This window comes from Cannabis sativa, chromosome X (genome assembly GCF_029168945.1).
Source record: "Cannabis sativa cultivar Pink pepper isolate KNU-18-1 chromosome X, ASM2916894v1, whole genome shotgun sequence".
Classification (NCBI taxonomy): Eukaryota; Viridiplantae; Streptophyta; class Magnoliopsida; order Rosales; family Cannabaceae; genus Cannabis; species Cannabis sativa.
The window spans coordinates 18,962,500-18,983,912 of record NC_083610.1 but is presented as its reverse complement, the minus strand read 5'-3'; the positions used below and the strand labels follow the sequence as shown (position 1 = coordinate 18,983,912).

Genomic DNA, 21,413 nt, shown 5'->3' with positions numbered 1-21,413 from the left:
AGCTACATCTGCTTGCTAGATTGGCGAGAATAAATTATAAGTTAAGTATGTATATATATATATGAGAGACGCAATGAATTTATAGTAGTTCACTCCGTGTATGGTGACAGTTTTAGAGTTACGTCTATTACGAGTTTTATTTTTCACGAGATAGATTACAGACAAATAGCTAAATCTAAAATCCTAATTTTTAGAAAGAGATGTTCTGACCTTATGCCTGCTTTTCTGAGCTTAAAAAATGAACTAGTGGAGCTCTTCTTTTATAAGTGGACGAGATCCTATTAAATAAGAATAAATAATCCAAAAAAATATGAAAAAATATACATTTAAAGGTTGGAGATCAATTTTGACCGTAGATGATGATTTGACGGTAAAAATTAACTTTAGAGGTTGATTTTCAATTTTTAAAGCTTGAGTCGCACTGGCAACACCCGCTCTGGGTAAGTTGCAACTTAAATTTATAACTCACTTATGGTGAAATTTGGCGTCGATGACATCACAATTTCGATTGAAGTGTGAGACATGACTGGATAGAATATTGAAATAGCTTCGAAGTGCAAGTTAGAATTAGATCGCGTCAATCAGATCAATATTGAGTGAGTTATGGCCATTTCACTGAAGGTTGTTTTAGGCCCAGCGCCGAGGTCGGTGAGTGAGAAAATGCATCGGGGATGTATTTTTTGATGCCTAAGTAATATTTTCACATCACTTAGTCCATTTATGTGTTATAGCAAAATTGGTCACTAGTTCTCAGAAATGTTGCTCTTCTGCGGAAACGAGAGACTCAAAACTACTAAGTTTTCGAGTAATTCACCCTGTCGAAAAAAGTAAAAATATGAAGTTGTGAATTTGACTCTTCTGAGTTCATGGCTCTTAGTTATTATGAAAAACTAGTCAAACGGTCAAGACAAAATCAAAATCGGATAAGCAGAACTCAACACACCAAGCCATTTGTCAACTTGGGCACTGGGTGCTTATTTCGGAGCTTACTGGATGTTTTAATACTTTCAAGGTTCTAGAATTTGAGAATGTGGTCTCCTACCCTTATTTTAAATATTTCAGAGAGAATGCTCGAAGCATAATTTGTATTTGAATGATCGAAACCATTGCATCAGGATTGTCAACCTGGGTGCTAGGCTCAATTTTGAGGCCCTTGCAATTGTATTTTTCTCTCTAATTTTACTTGTATCTTTGTAATTTCTAATGACAGAAAAAATACCCAAAACACTTTTTCAGAATTCTCAATAGAAATAGCCCAAGATGACAATATGTCAACATGTGCGCTGGGTCGAGTGCCAAGTGTCAACCTAGGTACTGGGTCCAGTTTTAGGCCTCCTGAAAGTTTCGTTTGGTCTCTAAAAATAGTTAAATTCTAATTTTTGATGAAAAAAGAGAATATGCTCGGAAGACTTTTCAAAAAAAAACTCCTCAGAATTGGCCCAGATTGTCAAAATGTCAACATGGGCGCTGGGCTAGGCCAAGGTGTCAACTTGGGTGCTGGTCCCTTATTCTGGCACCAGGATAGGTTGTCCCCTTCCTGAAAGCACTTGTGTTTCCCATTTTTGATGAACACGAAGAACATGCAAGAGTCAAATTTTCGATTCGATGCTTGGAAGTGGCCCAAGTTGACAAATCTGTCAACCTGGGCACTGGGGTGCCTAAGTGTTTGGGTGTCCGAGTGCTCGAAAACAAAAGTTCTCCAAATTTAATTTTGATGCCTCAAATATGTTCGTGGTATGTCTAGTTCATGTCTCAATGCATAGATATAACCCATTCGCACTAAGACGGGCCCGTAAACTGAAACCCTTGTTGGGGTTGCCAACTTGTATATTTTCAGCTCTGGGGGCCTGAACTTGGTTGCTTCATGCCTTCAAGAGTTCCTGGAGTCAACTTGGACGCAAGACTAGGGACCCCTACTAGGTTGACTGCTATGATTCAGGACTACAAAATATTATTTTTTTTGCTATGTGTCTAATATTAATGTTCAAATTACTAGAAATTTTTTTTGAGTCAAGAGTAATGATATTACTTAATATTGTTTTAAGATTTTTTTTATTGTTATTTACGTAACTTTGAATTGGAAAGAATTTTAGTAAAATTAAAATGATTGAACAATTATTTAAATAAAACAAAAAAAAGAACAATTATGAAGTACAAACTTTGATTTTGAATACTCTTACAAAAATTAAAAAAAAAAAAAAACCAATGGTTTCGAATCAAATTAGTAAATTATTAAGTGAATTAGTTTGGTTCGATTTAAACATTTAGTGGTTCTAATTTAATTTTGAATTGTAAAAAATATGCAATAATATTAGTTTTGTTCGAAAAAGAAAATGGAGGTCAAACGCCCAATCCGTGAACAGAGTAAGTTTTTCCTTTAATGTTGTTTCTCATTTATATAATTTTATGGCAGTACATGATTAATTATAAATAATTTATATTTTGTTGCTATAATCAAATTTAATATTATCAAAACTCAAAACACTTAACAGCACAACCATTTTCTCATAACAAAAAAGAAAAGGAAAAAACAGCCATTCGGAAACTCTTTGCCCTCCTCAAAAACTGGAATATATATATTTATTATTGCATTATCTTCATGGCCACGTTGAGCAACATTATTAGGCAAAAAAGAATTAATTCCTCAAAAATATATTAATATAGCTTTAAACTTTACATGTACATTGTGAGTGAACAATGTGCAATCATCAAAAAAGCTTTTATTAAACTAATTTTACTATTTATATTTTTCTCAAATCCCTTCTAAATGATTGGTCTTGTTTGTACGATTTAAAGGGTACATAATTATATTGTTTGGACATCCTAAAAATCTTAGCTTTACTCAGCTCAATTATAAAAGAGTAGAGATATATAGGACCCAATAGAGGTGAGATGAGCACACACACATTCTATACCATAGCTTTTAGATAAGACGTATTTTTATAATAATGGAATAAGGGATAGGGAGGGAATATATAAATAATATTGTTATGGGATATGATTTTGTCCTGTTATTGTACGGATTGTAATTCGTGATGTACGACAGTCGTCAGATAAGAGAATTATTTGATCTTACGGCTGAGATTGATCTAGGGGCAATTAGGGTTAAAAAATAGAAACTGATACTCATTTAATGTAAACTGAGACTCATTTAATGTACCAAAGAATACATTCCGTGAAAGTAGAAGAGATGTTTAGAAGTGTAGTGATGAGAAAGCAATTAAAACTGGCCCAGATTGGACCCATTTGAGGATGTCTGTTTGAAAATGGCTTATTATTAAGAGTAAGGGTTCATGTGCTACTCTGATACCATGCACATGCAAAAGCATTGCATTCATGTTCCTCTCCCTATTCGCCTCTCTGTAAAAGCCCACTTATTTAGATATATAACATGTATAAATATCAAAAGATGATAAAATAAAAAGAAAATTAAAAAAAGAGAGGCTGACAATTTAAAATAATTCACATTCGATTTAGGACACTCTATTTAATTGGACAATAAATATTATACCAGATAGATATATGTGTATTTCTTTTCATTTAATTTTGATAATTTATACTAGTGTTCATGTGCTGATGTGCGAGACACCACTAACTACTATCCTTTCTAAATTTGATCTCTTAATTTAATTACATGGCTTAATTTCTACAAATGAATCGTTTCAAGCATTAATAATAGTACAGACTTCCATTTTTAATGCTTTATATCTTTCCCTTAATTTTGAGTGGCGACATTTTGTTAGGGGTTTTCATTATTAAAAAATATTTATACATATATTATAATTATTTTTACTAAATTTATTTAATTTTGTGAAAATTTTTCTATTATTTTGATCTATAATTTTAAAATTTAATTTAACTTTTTAAAAAGCAATATTTTTGTATAATCCCACATTAACACAAGTAATAATCCGTCCCTGTTTATCAGCTATTGTTTTGTTCTATATTGACCATCTTTCCTATTTCCCATTTTGCTAGGTGGATTAGATTTAACATATATGTTTTCATATGTAAAATTTTATGTTATCTATTTTACCGTAATTTTGTTACACTATACTATTTATCATTTTTTTTTTATATTTTATCTTTAATATTAATATGTACAAAAATACTCATACATAACAAATAATTTAAAATTAATAACATAACAAAATAAGTTTAGACCAATAATTAATGTTGCTTCACATGTAGAGTAGCTCTTAAAATTTATGTAAAATAAATATGCTATATTAATAATAATAAATTTGTATCATTAGTTCTCTATTTTTTAAAAAATAACAAGTTTAAGAAAATTTATGGGCGTGCTCTAAAGAAGTATGGAAGGTACATTTGGCCTTTAGCCCGTGTAGTTTAGCATACGTACATTTTTTTAGGGTTTTTTTTATTTTTAAACTTTAAAATAATTTTTTTTTGCACTTTTACAGAATTTTACATACAAATTCCTATTACAATTAGCGCTGCAACTTAAATTGCAACAAAAAATCGTACAGAAATCCTTAGAAACCGTAAATTTGAAAAAAAAAAAGTTAAAAAAAATAGTATAATATGGGGTAATTCTCCCATTTTTTTTTACTGTTATGATATTATAAGAAATTAGAATTTTATTATTCAAATCATTTTTTTTTAATTTTTATAGGCAATTACAATTTAGTACAATACATGCAAAGTTGAAACCATATCTGTCCTTAAAATGAAAAAAAAAAAAAGAAACCATATCATTATAACATTAATTGGAATATTACATAAGTACCAATTTTTCTAATATGTTTTTTATTTTTTTATATTATAACAAATATATAATATATATGTGTACTATTTTATTTTGTAGAAATAATTTAATATACTGACTTTATGATTATTATACATGATATTAAAACTTAATAAGATTTTTTTATTTTGTATTGTTAAAGTTTTATTAATAAGTTTGCTTTTTTAATTTTTATTATAATGTTTGATAATTATGATAGTGTAAATCGCTCAAATTGTATCGCACTACACCGCATTTTCGTGGTGTAGTTTTTGCAGTTTTAAAATCTACAATTGCGGTTTAAGAAATTATAAACACTGCATATGCAGTTTGGTTTAAAAAATAGTTACAACTCGCACCACCCGCAGTGTGAACACTCCTAATAAAAAGTAATCATCAAGGGTATAATCTTCCAAACCTAAATATATATATGTCTTACAAATGTTCATTACGGAAGAATTCTTTTTATTGTAAGATAAATCAGTTTGAACGTATCTTTCTTTTTAATTTTGAATATTCATTTCATAATTGTATAGATAATAAATTTTATAATTTAATGTTATCATCATATTGTGAGAAAACACTCTCTGATCACTTCTTAATTAGTACGTTTTAACTCGACAGTAGTTAATTAGTGTGGAATATTCCATTGGTGGAAAAGAGGTTAGAAAAACAAAGATATTGTGTGTGAGTGCGTTTGGAGTGTTGTTGAGCCTGTAAACCTTCCTTGAATGTAGGCTTGATTTGAGCCGAACCAACCAAGTACAATTCTCAGTACTCACCTCTCTTCTAACTGATGCTTCATTTGTGCTTTGTTTGATCAAGTGTTATTTTTCATTAAAAAAAAATATTGTGTCTTCGATTGCTACACTAATAATAGTGGTGAAACACTCTCCAAATAATTCTCAACCTAAATATTTTAATTTAATCCCCATTCCCAAAAAAAATATTAAAATAGATTACAAGAGTAACAATGTGTACACACACAAATTATAATGAAAAATGTTTTCTAAAATATATATTTTTGAGTATTAGAAACAAAAAAGATATTGATGAATATCACCTAAATTTAACCTTTTTTTTATATTTTTTTTTATTTATTTAAGCGTTTATATATTATAATAATGTATAATTTAACGAACTCAAAATCTTCACACAAAGGTAAACTGAATATATCATTTCGACATCCCCATACCCAAAATAAATTTAACAGTTTGGATCATTTCTTGGCCATAGTTATCCCGGAATTTTCGGATTGGCAGTAAGTCCCATCATTACTCGTGGGGCCCTGGGCCCTTCCCATTGCAGTAGGCCTATTAGGGGCAGATCACCATTTATAATGGGCCTAAATGTAGTTCGGTCCATGGCCCTAAAATTAAAGCAGAGAGCCTTGATGTGAAAGCTGGTAAAGGCCCAGACAAGAGTCCACAATGGTGTATATCAACTTTATTTTATTTATTTTAATTTTTACTTTCATTTATAGATGATATACCTTTTATGTTAATATAAATTATGTGCTAGATTTAAATAGAGAGTATAAATATATTAAGCAATCCATTCAAAAAAAAATTAGTATATTTTAATAAAATATTAATACGAAGGTCTTTTTGATTTATAAATATGAAAAAGAAGTATTTCTCAACTTATCCGGATTGAAGGATTGAGAAATGCTGGTGTTTAGTTTTTCCCTTTGTTAGAAATACAAACAAGGCAGATCATCCCATACTAATTGACAAGTTTGCTTTATTCTTGGTATGGGTCTATTCAAAACTGTGCTTAATCATGGCACAATTGTCTTACTAGTTGTAACTTGTAAATTTGTAGTATTGTTTCTTTGTAATAAAATAAGAGGGAAAAAAAGGAGCAGATGAATACCAGAGTTTACGTTGTTTAGTAATTAATTAAATAAGGGTAAATACTATTTTGGACCCTCTATTTTACAAAAGTTACCAATTGGACCCTGTGTTTTGTTAAATGACAAAATGGACCCTGTATTTTCTAAAATAGTACAAATAGGACCCTGAATTGATTTTTTTGTCAAAATAAAATTTAATTATAATCCGATCTAAAAATGCTATGACAAAACTGTTTACATTTTTTGTATCTGTTTGTATTAAGCATTGTCTTCAAGTTGGTTGTATTAAAAAAAAAGTTGTCAAAAATTAAGCTCAGGATCCTATTTTTACTATTTTAGAAAATACAAGGTCTATTTTGTCAGGGTCCAATTGGTAACTTTTGCAAAACTGAGAGTCCAAAATGGTATTTACCCATTAAATAATGTAAGGCCATTATAGTAAGCCCTAACCAGGAAGAAAAAAAAATTACACTACATATATATTTTTTTAAATTAATGCATTTAATTTTTACTTTCTCTTTTAAAATCTATTATATTTTCTTTCAAAAAAAAAAAAAAATCTATTATATTTATTTTTTTTAATCATTTTACTAATTTTACACTTATCATTTCACGATAATTTCCATTCCTCTCGAACTAAAATTTTACTCAAACTTTTCCATAAATCTACACGTTCATCTCTAAAAAACACAATTTATTATGTTTAAAATGTGTTTTGATTATGTGAGAGTGTGAGAGTAATTTGAGTACAATACTCATAAAAGAAAAATATATTTGAATTCAATTTTATTTGAATGTAAATTTAGGTAATGTATAAAAAAAAGTATTATTCAACTTCTCCCGAATAAAAAGTGTGACGAGATGGATTTCTCAAGAAAAAACATGTCTCCTTATTTATTTTATAACTTATATGATAGTTTTTGAATTCTACATTTTTTTAAAAAAAAATAGTAAAGAATATTTGAAGTAAATGACTATTTTCAACAGAAAATAATTATTTAGCATTATCTATGAAAATACCTTTATGCTGTAAAGGGAATTTTTTTTTTGATAAGAAGACATAAGGGGATTTATTTAAGCATAAAGCTCAAATTTACCCCACATATATTATATATCTATATTTCAATCAAAAGTATGCATCATATTCTACTATAAAAAGCACAATTTATTTACTCATTCAACTTCATCATAAATATAATGCTTTAATTTCATACCTATATATATTGGATCATTCCCAACTTTGCTTTTGTAAATGCTTTGCTAGGATTTACAAAGCAATTAAGAGATTAATATTTGGCTAACCAAATAATATAATTTCTAAGGTAAAAATCAATCATAATAATAATAATAATAACAATAATAGAATAGTAGTAGCTATAGGTGCTATAATTCTTGATATGATTATCAACCCAATGTTGAAAAGTAAGGGACTTTAGTAAAGTTGAGCCACTCAAGTCCTTGTATAAAAGCACCAACAGTGAACTTACTAGCCTCAACCGAACTATTAATGACCCGATAACCCGGCCACGTCACCCTTGCTGACGTGTTCGAACCGGGCCCACGATTCATATACTCTCCATAATACAACGTACTCAACGCAAACGTGCCATTCCACTCCAACCAACCAGCGGGCTCCACAGACTCATCAATATACGATTTCATTATAACAGTCCTTGAATACTCCTTCCACGGACGGCCCAGATACGTTTTGAAATTCGATCGGACGGGCACCAGGTCTGCAGCCGCAGCTAGTTTACAATTAAGGATTGAAATCCCCGTGTTTTGGTTTGGGTCTTCACGGCCTTGGGCGGTGAACATGTTGCGTTGGTTCTCGTTTGGCTTGCGCGCGTAAAGGTTGCAGTTTTGGAAGACCACAGCGGCGTTGCCGAAGACGAAGTCTACGGTCCCGTAAATATCGCATTCGCGGTAGAATTGGCGGAGGGAGTGAGCGTAGAGTGTGTCTTGGTAGCCCACGAAGCTGCAAAGGTAGAAGGCTGAGAGGTCAGAGCCACTCCTTAGGGCTACGGCTTGGTGTTTGCTTGGTCCGGCTGAGTTTTCGAAGGTTATGCCTTTGGCAATGAATCCACTTCCCACCACAGCTGTAAAATAAGTAATGATTTTAGAAGTATTCTATTCTTACTGTTTATTTACATGTACTAAAAAAAGGAGAAGATATCTTTCTTTGGATTATATGGTAATATTAAAGACAAAATATTTAAGTCAGTATGAAGACAATATGGGAGTTCATCAATTGGATATAACTGCCAGTTGTTCAGATTGGGATGTAGCCAAAAATAAAGGAGAAACATTAAATGTCTCACGTTAAACGTAACATTACATTAACAAGTCTTAAACTGGCAGAAACATTATATATTTATTTTTAAAGGTATATTTTTTAATTAGATATAGTTAGGTTTCATTACTACAAAAGGTTTTTCCTAACGGTTTATAAGGGGTCAATTATGAAAACGGTTGGAAAAGGTAAGCAGACATTTTTCCCAACGGTTTAGAACCGAGGTAGAAAAACCGTTAAGAAAAACTAATGCCAACAGTGAAAAACTGTGGGCAATACAAATTTGTTCTAATAATTACTCTGTCGGTTTTTATATGAGTTTTTTATGAGTTATATGGATTTTGATTGCAATTTAAGTTGCTCTATATAAGTTTTTATGTAAATTTTTGTAAAATATATAAAAAAAAATTATTTTAAAGTGTAATTTTTTATTTTAATTTCATTATGATAAAGTGATCCTAATTATATTTTCGTTATATGTAATTATAATTGAAATTTGTACTATATTTAACTTTCAACTATCTTCTCTTCTCTCTATATAATTTATTTTTTTTCAATTTTATTTTGACACATTATACCCCATAAGATAAAATTCCTCTCGTCAATCAGTTCTGTTTTCCCTTTTGGTTCATCCTTCCTATTATTCACATATGTTCTTATACAGAGCTAGTGGCCTATCAGCTATCTCCCTTGCCTCCCCTATAAATTTGTTAATTATTTATATTCTCATTACATTAGGATATAGAAATGAGGAGCAGTAGGTTGATGATGATAATACTTCAGCGCAGTATTCTACATTTGGTGATTGAAACATCAGTTAGGCCTTAATTATTAACTCTATATAAAATCAAGAATCTTTTAGCACAAAAGGTTCACTAATTATTTTAAACGGTACGTATATAATCTTTTGTGTTATTACATGGAACTCGATATTAAAATATAATAATAATAATAATAATAATATTAATAGTATGTTATGTGGTACTTGAAACGAACAAATTATTTATTTGTATGCATAAAATGTACTTGTAGCCTTCTAGGTATAGGTTTATTTATACTATGGGCCCGTTTGGCACGCAGTACTGGATTGGATTATTTATCTCCCCTTGCTGGATGGGATAAATAATCCTAGACAGATGATGTTAGCTGTATTAGTTATCCAGACTTCTAACATGCCCAAACACTAGATTAAATAAATTAAGCTGTTTAATCCAATCCAGTCTTACGTACCAAACAGGCCTTAAGTTAATTGTAAGCAGAGTGAATAGATTTATTGAACCACCAACACCAGTCCCCACAGAAGCCCAACTAATTAAAACTGAGGCAAGAGGACAAATTTCAACCATTGATCTAGTCTAGACCACCCATGTGACGAAACAAATTTTAAGTTGTATCAGTATTCTAAAATGATATAAATATATATAATATTGCGCACTGCACTAGATCTTATATTGGATTTCCAAAATAAAAAATAGTAATTTAAGAAATTAATTCTCTGATGAAATGAGAAGTAAAAAACATTATTTTTTTCTTCCTAGCCACCTACCTACGCCCTTCTCTTCTAGTATCTTAAACTCCGCTAGACACGGAAATGATCAGGAAATGTGGGACCCCTTTCCCTTTTAAAATATTGCACCGACGCATATATTGCAATTCTAGGCTAATTATTAATTAAATCTATCTATAATAATATTAATATATCAATCAATATCTATAATAGGCTAAATCTAAGCAATATTTCAAGCAATTTTCAATTATAGGTTTTCTTCTTCTTCGACAGAAAAGGAGATTACAAAGCTAGGCTGATTATAAACCTCACCTTTTTCTCTCGATGAACTTTCTTTTTGACTCTAGCGTTAATAATAGGAGATAAACCTTTTCAGCCTTGTTAAAGTATTCTTGTGCTGCTTTGGATATTGGCAGTACATATATTAATTAATACAAACTCATTATGAAGTGGCATTGTCTATAATCAAGACTTATTTGAAGACTATAGTTGACTATATATGAACTTTATACTATTCTCTCCATTTAATTATCTATCTTTCACTTACTGCATTGACTTAATTTATTAATATGCTGTTATGTACAACATAAGCTGTCGATTAATATATGTACTCCATAAAAACTATTATAATAAATTATATAGTGCCCGATACTTAGTTGAACCAATAACGATATTGACAAATAGGAGGGTACTAGGCACCACTAGTACCCTTTACCATTTCTCTTTAATTATCTATCTTTCACTTACTGCATTGACTTAATTTACTAATATGCTGTTATGTACAACATAACACTAATGATGATAGTTGTCAAACTTTTATAAATTATTAACATAGCTATTCTATATAAATAAATTTACATTACATAAAGATATATGAAACAATTAAAAGGTATATGGTTTTAGTGGAATTGAAAAATCTACTTTCCTTGTTCTTTCTTAATAATAATATTTATGATATCGTTTAAATTAATTAAGCTAATAGTAACTCTAATGAAAATGCTTAAGTATAGATATTTTTCCTTCCAGTGCTTTTTTCACGTGGAATATACTCAATTTTATCAGCCTAAAGTGTCAATGATAGTGGTTGGCCCTCAAAAAAGGAAAGAAAGAAAGAGCCGATTGATCAATATATTTACAAATTTCAAAAGCAAAGATATTCACGAGTACCTAGCTTTACTGTCTAAGTAATAATTCTAAAACGACAAAGAAAAAAAAATTGAAGATGGTTAATGCATATGGCTAGTTGGACCATAATATAATTTATGGTCCACTTATAGTATGCACGCTGATTGTAGCAATCATGATCAGTACTACTTTAGCCTTAGCATTATGTTCAATTTGTTTCTACTATCAACAACATAAAACTCGAATTTTGTTATATTAATCAACGTAATCTCACCTACTAGATCTTTTGACATATAAAGTTTATATACGTACCATTTTCAATAATATTGAGTCTCTAACATTTTTATTTAATAAATAATATCAAATATATTGAGCTATAGATACTTCAAAATACTAATACTCTTTTTAAATCCTCAAGTACGTAAGCTCCGGTTACTTAATTTTGAGTATTGCTAATAGACATTTTAAAGTATGATAAGTATCTAATACTATAATGGGATGACATACTATATGCATGAGTGGTTATATAATAGTTTTATATATGAATTATTAGATAAAACATATATGAGACTATATAATTCAATTGTCCCAATAATAATATTAGAACTTCTTTCTAGTACAATATTAATATATATACACTTATAAAAGTGTTATAATTAACAATAGTAAAAGATGTTCAACTTATTATGAATATTTTAATAAATTGAGAATTTTTCAAAAAAAAAAAATTGATAAATTAATAAAAAAAATTAAGTATGATTCTTTATATAAACCCATTAAAAGGGATAATCCATTTATAAAGGGACAATCTATTGGGACTTAGTACACTTCTCAGTGTCATATCATTATTAGTGTAATTAAGTATCGAATTAAGAAAATAATTTTTAAAAGATATCGCTAACTAATCGTTAAGACACCACTTATAAAAAGTATTAAAAACACTAGTACCCAAAAAATAATATTCATTTATAAAATGGGGTGGGTTGATATTGGCTTGTAATACTTTCAACACGACTCGTATATATTGAAGGTAGATTATAATGTTGGTGATCAGTGATGGACTAGTAGTGGAGTAACAAGTACAATAGCATATATACTAGGATAAAATATGTGACATAGAGAAAATGGATCCTACAAAAACGAAGTTCTAAATTCTAATAAAAAGACGAGCACAGTACTCCCTCACTCATCTCTCATGAATGACATGTCAAGTCACAGGATAATAATGTTGGGCCTATTCACTCAGATCCATGTAAGAGATATCCATCCAATTTAATAAATACTTAAATAACAGGGAAAAATCTTCAAAATATATATATATATCTATATTAATCTATTTAATTTTTTCTTTCTTTTAAATACTCGTAAATTTATAATAAAATTTATTAGAGGATGAGGTTGGACTTGTTTAGAGATTACTGACCTACGGTGGCCGATCGGAAAGTAGTCCAGCCATCGACATGATTTCTACTGCCTTTAATCACTGTCTTCCCTATTCCGTCTCCCAAAAACATCAAATTGGTCTTCTTCTTCACCACTTCTACATTCTCTAAATACGCCCCTGCTTTTATGTATATCACAAACCTATACATACATACAGATAATAAAATGTTAATTCATAAATGAATAGGACAGTAATTAAAAACACTTTTCTGTATAGAGTTAATTCTAGTTTTTTATATTTAGTTAATTATATATTATAAACTGCTTTAACAATATATTTAATAGACGGATGTATTCTTTATATTTGTGTCGGCTAGCTAGAAATTTTTTTTAAATTTTTTTTTTTTTTTTATAAGTTTGTCTACGTTAAACAAATAAAAATTCATGATGCATTGTAAAATTGTTGTATAATGTATATTTTGGAAACAAAAAGTATAAATTATAATATTATACATATGGGACCTACGCTACACCTAACCGACGTACGTGTTTCAATTGAAGTTATTAATAATGGCGAAAACATATATAAAGCTTTCACCTGGTGTCGCTGGAATTGGGTGCCACCGCCACCGCCTCGGCAACAGTAGTGAAATTTCCGGTGCCGTCTTTAGCAACGATGAGGTCAATTTTACTCTCGTTAACTGGAGCCACTAACAGTGTCTGATCCTGCGAAGAAACCCACGTGGGGAACCCATTTATCACGTGACCATATTCCGGAAAAATCTCATCCTCCTGATCAGACGACGTCGTAGTAAAATGACCATGTTTTCCCGCGGGAATCTTTTTCAGCATAGCCAAAATGTTACTCACATGGTTTGAGATAGTGACAATCCTGTTCTGAACATAGTTCTTAAGAACGCTGTTTGGCTGTTTGGTAATGTTAAGCCCATCGAGACACGTGCCTTGGTTCGTCAATGCACCGCTCAGTAAGGTTTGCAGGTCATTGTAGTGACTCGAGGCTGATTTTTTCGAGGTAAGGTCAGACAGTGCTGCTTCGAGCTCCGAAACGGTGTCGTCTAATAGCTCGACACAGTCGTCGAGGGCTCGTTTCTGAATCGTGGTGGTTCCTCTCATGAACCTCCTCTCGATGAAGGTGCAGTTGGCGGAAGAGGCTCGGACCTCGCTCATGGTGTGGTTTACTGTGAGTGAAATTATCTGAGGGAGTGATTTTGAGATGAGATCTGGGAAGGAAGCTACTGTCGAAACGCACAGTTTTGGGTAGAGAGATCCTTGGCATGCTGAGTTAGCTATTTGGTAGTGTTTGTGGAAATGGAGATTATGTGGGTTAAGTTTATTTGTTTTTGGGGAAAATATGAGGGTTATTAAGAGTAAGATAGCTGAAATGGGAATGGTGATATACAAGAGTTTTGGTCTTGTTGATCCATTACAGTTATACATGGTGGATTTAGAGGGAAAGAGAGATTTGAGGAGAAGAGGATGTGATCTTGTTGGGTGTATAAATAGGATGAATATATATCATTTACATGTCTTATAAGTAATAATGTCTTTAAATAAGAAAAGCAAGTAATAATGAGTGTATTAATATATGAGTGAGAGTGTGATTACTGAATACTGATTAGGGTTTAAATAGTGATGTTCTATGTTATAAAATGTGGTTAACAACAGACAAGTGAGATTACATACATATTAAAATTTGTTATAATATGTAATATATTAAGTAAAATATAATAATGAAAATGGTCCTAATTTTGGAGGGCGAATTTTCTCTGTTATATTTTTGTCCTCAAGCGAGTCTTGTGCCTAGAATCTTGGCTTGTGAGTTGAGACTCTGTTTTGGGCTAATGCTTTGTGGGACATTAATTTAGGCTACAGGTTTTATTTAATGAAATTGAATTTTAAAACTCCTATTAAAAAATGAAACGAATTTTATATTAAAATAATGAAAAATTTAACTTGTAAATACTATTTTGGATCTTGTGTTTTGTAAAAGTTACAGATTGGACCTTGTGTTTTGTTAAATGACAAAATAGATCACTCGTATTTTAAAATAGTAGTAAAAATAGGGCCTTGAGCGATTTTTAAACTTTTTTTAATACAACCAACTTGAAGACAATGCTTAATACGAATAGATACAAAAATATAAAATGCTTTTGAATTTTTAATCGATTATAATTAAAATTTTACAAAAAAAAAGAAGTAATAATTTCCAATATAGTTAAAAATGGAGGTTAATGAAAAATTTAACTTTATTAATTCATTAACTGTCGCAATTATAGACAAATGTTCAAAAATTAAGATTTTTCTACCGAGGCTTATAACTGCAATTTGCAAATTTATACACTTATATGTTCTATAGATAAAAATGCATATATCATTACTCTCTACTGAACATCGAAGCTAAAATTTTGTGACAAGGGGCTAAAGTAATACAAAATATTAATAGAAAAAAAAAAAAACAATTATCTTCATTAAAAAAAATTACAGTTGTCCTCGACTTATTTTCATATTTTGAAAATGTCACATGATAACATCATTACTAATACTACTAAACATGTCTTTTTCAACATAGAGTAGTAAGTTCATCCATTGGTCTCCCATCCCATTTGGCATTTCATTTTTCACAAAATTCATTGAAGAGAATACTCTTTCCACAGTATAGCAGTAGCACGGGCAATATCAAAGTCAAAGTTATAAGTCGATAAACTAGTGTATAGACCAAATTCTTTTTTGTCTCAACCATTTTTTTGAGCAAGACTACTAATACTTATCAAGTTGACATTCAAGTGCAAAAAAAGCAGAAAAAGAATCATTTGGACACGAACACGACATACAAAATTTGTATTTACCTCATTGAAACGATCATTCAACTCTTGAAATTGTACATCATCAATATATAACAGCATAATACCACTCCACACAAAAATGATATAAATTTGTAACATCTGGTGCTTTGCGTCTCGTGATCATCCTAGAGTCATAAATATAGCTTCCATGCTTGGAACAATTATATTATTCTTTCCACAAAAGCTAACCAATGAATCAAAAAACGAGCCCCATCCATTCTCTCTCATGTTTTGAAATTGTTGCTTGCATGCTTTCACTAGATGCATAGCATTCACGACATCTTGATCCTTTCTTTGCAAAGTCACTGACAAATCATTTGTAACTCCCAACAATCTCATCATTAAATGCAAAGTGAACACAAATTCAAATGAGAGTAGTGATTCTAACAAATTATTTGCTTCTATGTTTTGTTCACATGATCCATCAACTATAATAATTTCAAGAACATCAATAACAGAAGAAAATATAAATATCAAACTTAGCAAAGTACCATAGTGTATTAGGACAGCCTGTCCTTTCTGTTAGATTGTTGGTTCGGTTTCTGTTGTTTGTTAGCAACAGATTGGTTATATTGTTAGTCTGTTTGTTAAGCTTTTGTTCAGTGATTTCTTGTATAAATAACTCTTGTAACAATTGCTTAATCAAGGTAATCAGAGGCTTCTTTTATCTCCTCTTTCTTTCTTCTTCTTTCTTCCTCTTTCTCCTCTGTTCTCTTTGTTCTGGTTTATGGCTAAGAGGTCTGGCACCTCTCACATGGTATCAGAGCCATGGCCGCCATTAATGGCGAACATGGCCACAGTAGGTCCTGGAAACTCGAACTCACAGTCTTCACCTCAAGGAGCTCCCACTTCGAATCAACGAAATCGCACCAGGGATCAAGAAGACACTACAGTTCACTTCAACCACACGATTTCGATCAAGCTCAACGATCACAACTATCTGCTGTGGAAACAGCAAATTCTTGCTGCAATTCGTGGAAACAGACTACAAAAATTCATTGAAGATCCTCCTCCGATGCAATTTCTTAGCGAATCTGATCGAGCAACTTCGAACTTCAATCCTGAATACCTAAATTGGGAAGTTCAAGATCAGCTTCTTGTGTCTTGGCTTCTATCATCTATGTCCGAGAGTCTATTAACTCGAATGGTGGGCTGCAACTCTGCCAAACAGATCTGGAAAGCTCTTGAACAGCACTTCACCTTGAAGGTCTCCTCTAAAATCCTTGAGTTCAGAACCAAACTTCAAAAGCTAAAGAAAGGAACTCTGAATCTCAACGATTATCTCCTCAAAGTTAAGCAGCATGTTGATCTTTTAGCTTCGGTTGGGGAAATTTTATCTGATCGTGACCATATAGCAGCCATCTTCAAGGGCTTACCAAGTGAATACGATACTTTTATCATCTCAACCAATACTCGGATCGAAGGCTATACAGTTGGGGAAATTGAAGCTCTCCTTCTTGCATCCGAATCTCGAATTGAGAAGGAGGATCAAGAAGTTGAACCTAGTGCTAATTTGGCTACTGCAGACCAAGATCCTTACATGGAAGCTTATTTTGCACAAACCAGTCGCAACTACAGGTCTCCTACCTACTCCAGGGGTCAATATTGGCCTAGTAGCTCCAACAATCAAAATTTTTCCAATAACAGAGGCAATTTTCGTGGTCATTTCTCTCGTGGGACTACTGCCAATACTCAGGCCCCTGCTATGGCTCGTGGAAGAGGCCTTCGATTCCCAGCCTCATCAAACAAAATTCAATGCCAACTGTGTCATCGAATGGGACACACTGTCATTGATTGTTTCTATAGATTTGATAAAAGTTTTACTGGTATTTTTCCAGCTACTGATTCTTCCCATCCGCAGGCTAATATTGCTCATACAACTCAGGATCAAGATGATAACTGGTATCCCGATTCAGGAGCTACCAATCATTGCACTCCTCACAGCAATAACATCATGACACCGACTGAACAAGAAGGGCCAGATCAATTGTTTGTTGGCAATGGAGCTGCCTTACCAATCTCCCAAACTGGTAACACTTATTTGCACTCTAATTCATGTTCAAAACCTTTAATCTTGAGCAAATTACTTCATGTCCCTGAAATCACCAAGAACCTTCTTAGTGTTTCCAAATTTGCCTCAGATAATAATGTGTATTTTGTTTTCTATCCCAACACTTGTTATGTCAAGGATCAGGTGAGCAATACTACTCTGCTGACTGGGAGACATCACAATGGCCTGTATACTTTTGACTCTAGTCAGTTTCAGCTTTCTGCCTCCCCATCCCCTTGCCCATCTTCAAGTGTCTCCAAGCATTCTGTTACTCCAGTTGTCTCTGCCTATGCCAACACAGCCTCCACTTGTGTCAACAATGTCCCTGCTGTCTCTCAAACTTGTTATTCCTCAGTTTGTGTCAATTGTAATAAGTCAAATAATGAGTATGAGCTTTGGCACAATAGACTTGGTCACCCTTCTGAGAGGGTTGTCAAGTCTGTTCTGTCTCATTGTAATCTTTCGAATATAAATAAAATGACTCAATTTGTGTGCAATGCTTGTTGTTTAGGAAAAATTCACAAACTTCCTTTTCCCAAATTCTCTGAAAATAATTTTACAGCTCCTTTACAATTGATTCACTCAGATCTATGGGGTCCATCCTTTGTCCCATCTCACAATGGAAACAAGTATTATATCCATTTTGTTGATGCCTATTCTTGGTTTACTTGGCTCTATTTGCTTAAAAACAAATCAGATGCCATCAAAACCTTTCACATTTTTAAAGCCGAAGTGGAGCTACAACTAGGCACCAAAATCAAAATGTTTCAGTCCGATTGGGGAGGGGAATATCGATCCTTTACTAATACTTTACAGGCAGCTGGTATAGTGCATAGAAAACCATGTCCTACCACTCATGAGCAAAATGGTATAGCGGAAAGAAAACATAGGCACATTGTAGAAAATGGTTTAACACTTCTAGCTCAAGCCAAATTACCTCTTAAATACTGGGATGAAGCTTTTCACACGGCTGTTTATCTTCATAATCGACTTCCAACAGCTGTTTTATCCTTTAAATCACCAATAGAAGTTCTTTTTGGTCTCACCCCAGATTATTCAAAGCTAAAAGTGTTTGGTTGTAGTTGTTTTCCCAATATTAGACCTTACAATAAGCATAAGCTTGAATTTCGCTCCTCTCCTTGTGTCTTTATTGGGTATAGCCTCAATCACAAAGGCTATAAATGCTTGGACCAATCTGGTCGTGTTTACATCTCTCGTGATGTTATATTTGATGAACAATCCTTTCCCTCTCACATTTTTCATTCATCACCTATTTCATCTTCTGAACCTTCGGCAACTACAACCAGTACCATCCCTATTGCACCTATTTCTTACTCTGTTGCATCATTGATAATACTGTTGTGCAATCTAATGTTACTGGTTTTCCTTGTTTTCCTGTTGCTGCAAGTGGTGCAAATCCTGATGAAAATGAAGCTAGATCTCTTCCACGCTCCATAGCTCCTGCAAGTGTTGCTGCAAGTGGTACAATTGGTGCCAATCCTGCAATCAGCTCTCAAGATACTCCAGTTCTTGATCCTGAGTCTCGAGACCTTCCTCACAATGCAGAACCTGAAGCTGCAACTGTTGTGCCTCCTCAAAATGCTGCACCAGCAGCTGCTGTGTCTCTTCCAGCACCTGTTTTGCCATCTGTCTCTCTCCCAGTTAACTCTCATAAGATGCAAACCCGTGCTAAGAGTGGAATTAAGAAGCCCAAAGCTTATATTGTCACTGAAATTCCTACTACATTACAGCAGGCTCTTCAGCAGATTCATTGGAACAAAGCTATGGCAGATGAGGTTCTTGCACTAAAAAGGAATAAAACATACACTCTAGTTCGGTTACCACCTGGAAGGACTGCTATTGGGTGTAAATGAGTGTATCGAAAGAAGGAAAATCCAGATGGCAGTGTTCATAAATTGAAAGCAAGATTAGTTGCCAAGGGCTTTCACCAACAACCTGGTTTTGACTACACAGAAACTTTCAGTCCAGTTGTCAGACCGGTCACAATCAGAGTTGTTCTCACTCTTGCTCTCACAAAGGAATGGACCATCAAGCAACTTGATGTCAACAACGCTTTTCTCAATGGTGATCTCCAAGAAGAAGTGTACATGGTGTAGCCTCCTGGGTTTGAGGATCCCGAATCACCTGATCTAGTTTGCAAGCTTCACAAAGCATTGTATGGTCTCAAACAAGCTCCTCGAGCATGGTTTGACAAATTACAACACTGCCTCTTATCCCTGGGATTTGTGTCTTCGAAATCCGATCATAGTCTCTTTATCAGACATACTCCCTTATCCATGACTGTCATTCTTGTCTATGTTGATGATATCATCATCACGGGAAGTGATCCTAAGCTCATAACTCATTATACAGAAGCTCTCAATGCCAAGTTTGCTCTAAAAGACTTGGGGGATTTGAATTTCTTTCTTGGCATAGAGGTAACTTCTACACCAGCTGGTCTTCACTTATCTCAGTCTAAATATATCAGGGATCTATTACATCGGGCTGAAATGGATGCTGCTAAGCCGTCCAACACTCCAATGATTAGTGGACTCAAGCTTTCTGCCTATGGCAGTCCACCTGTGGCTAATCCGCATCTATACCGGTCCATTGTTGGTGCTTTGCAGTACTTGGTCATTACTTGCCCTGAAATTTCATTTAGTGTCAACAAGGTTTGCCAATTCATGGCCAACCCCTTGGAAACTAACTCACTGGAATGCCGTTAAACGCATTCTAAGATATCTTAGTGGCACTATCAACTATGGCTTGCATCTCAAAAAATCACCAAGTCTTGAACTCACTGCTTTTTGTGATGCCGATTGGGCTACCGATCCTGATGATCGTCGCTCAACATCTGGTTTTGCCATATTTTTTGGCTGCAATATTGTTGCTTGGCAGTGTAAAAAGCAACACACCGTATCCCGGAGCAGTACTGAAGCTGAGTTTCGTAGCCTCGTACAAACTGTCACAGAAATCAGCTGGCTGCACTCACTTTTTACAGAATTGCACATCCACCTGCCTCGGCCACCTACCATCTGGTGTGATAATCTTAGCACAGTGTTGCTCACTGCTAATCCCGTTCTTCATGCTTGCACGAAGCATATTGAACTGGATCTGTACTTTGTTCGAGAAAAGATTTTGCAGCATTTGGTTCAAGTCAAGCATGTTCCAGCTATTGATCAAATCGCTGATGGCCTCACCAAACCAATCTCTAGCCAATTATTCTCCTCTTTCAGACACAAACTTACAATTGGTGATCCCTCCAATTCTAAGTTTGAGGGGGCATATTAGGATAGCCTGTCCTTTCTGTTATTTCTGTTAGATTGTTGGTTCGGTTTCTGTTGTTTGTTAGCAACAGATTGGTTATATTGTTAGTCTGTTTGTTAAGCTTTTGTTCAGTGATTTCTTGTATAAATAACTCTTGTAACAATTGCTTAATCAAGGTAATCAGAGGCTTCTTTTCTCTCCTCTTTCTTTCTGCTTCTTTCTTCCTCTTTCTCCTCTGTTCTCTTTGTTCTGGTTTATGGCTAAGAGGTCTGCCACCTCTCACATAGTGTGATCCCCAACATGTGTCACTAGAACGTTTTAA

General features: G+C 33.0%; 1 protein-coding gene across 1 annotated transcript; it reads right to left on the bottom strand.

Moving 5' to 3' along the window:
- Nucleotides 1-7,749: 7,749 nt before the first annotated feature.
- LOC133032734 (pectinesterase-like) lies at nt 7,750-14,840 on the bottom strand. The gene is made up of 3 exons (XM_061106987.1): nt 13,509-14,840; nt 12,951-13,111; nt 7,750-8,701 (listed from the first exon to the last, which is right to left on the bottom strand). The coding sequence occupies exons 1-3, from the start codon at nt 14,366-14,368 to the stop codon at nt 8,007-8,009; spliced, it is 1,716 nt and encodes a 571-aa protein (XP_060962970.1). The 5' UTR covers nt 14,369-14,840; the 3' UTR covers nt 7,750-8,006.
- Between the last annotated feature and the right edge of the window lie 6,573 nt (nt 14,841-21,413).

What these genes read in the sequence shown, in the direction of transcription:
- LOC133032734 (XM_061106987.1), bottom strand. Translation starts at nt 14,368, where the DNA reads ATGTATAACTGTAATGGATCAACAAGACCAAAACTCTTGTATATCACC. An exon ending in CCCAATTCCAGCGACACCAG is followed by an intron (nt 13,112 to 13,508) that starts GTGAAAGCTTTA and finishes ATGTATGTATAG; the next exon opens with GTTTGTGATATACATAAAAG. An exon ending in TTTCCGATCGGCCACCGTAG is followed by an intron (nt 8,702 to 12,950) that starts GTCAGTAATCTC and finishes CTTATTTTACAG; the next exon opens with CTGTGGTGGGAAGTGGATTC.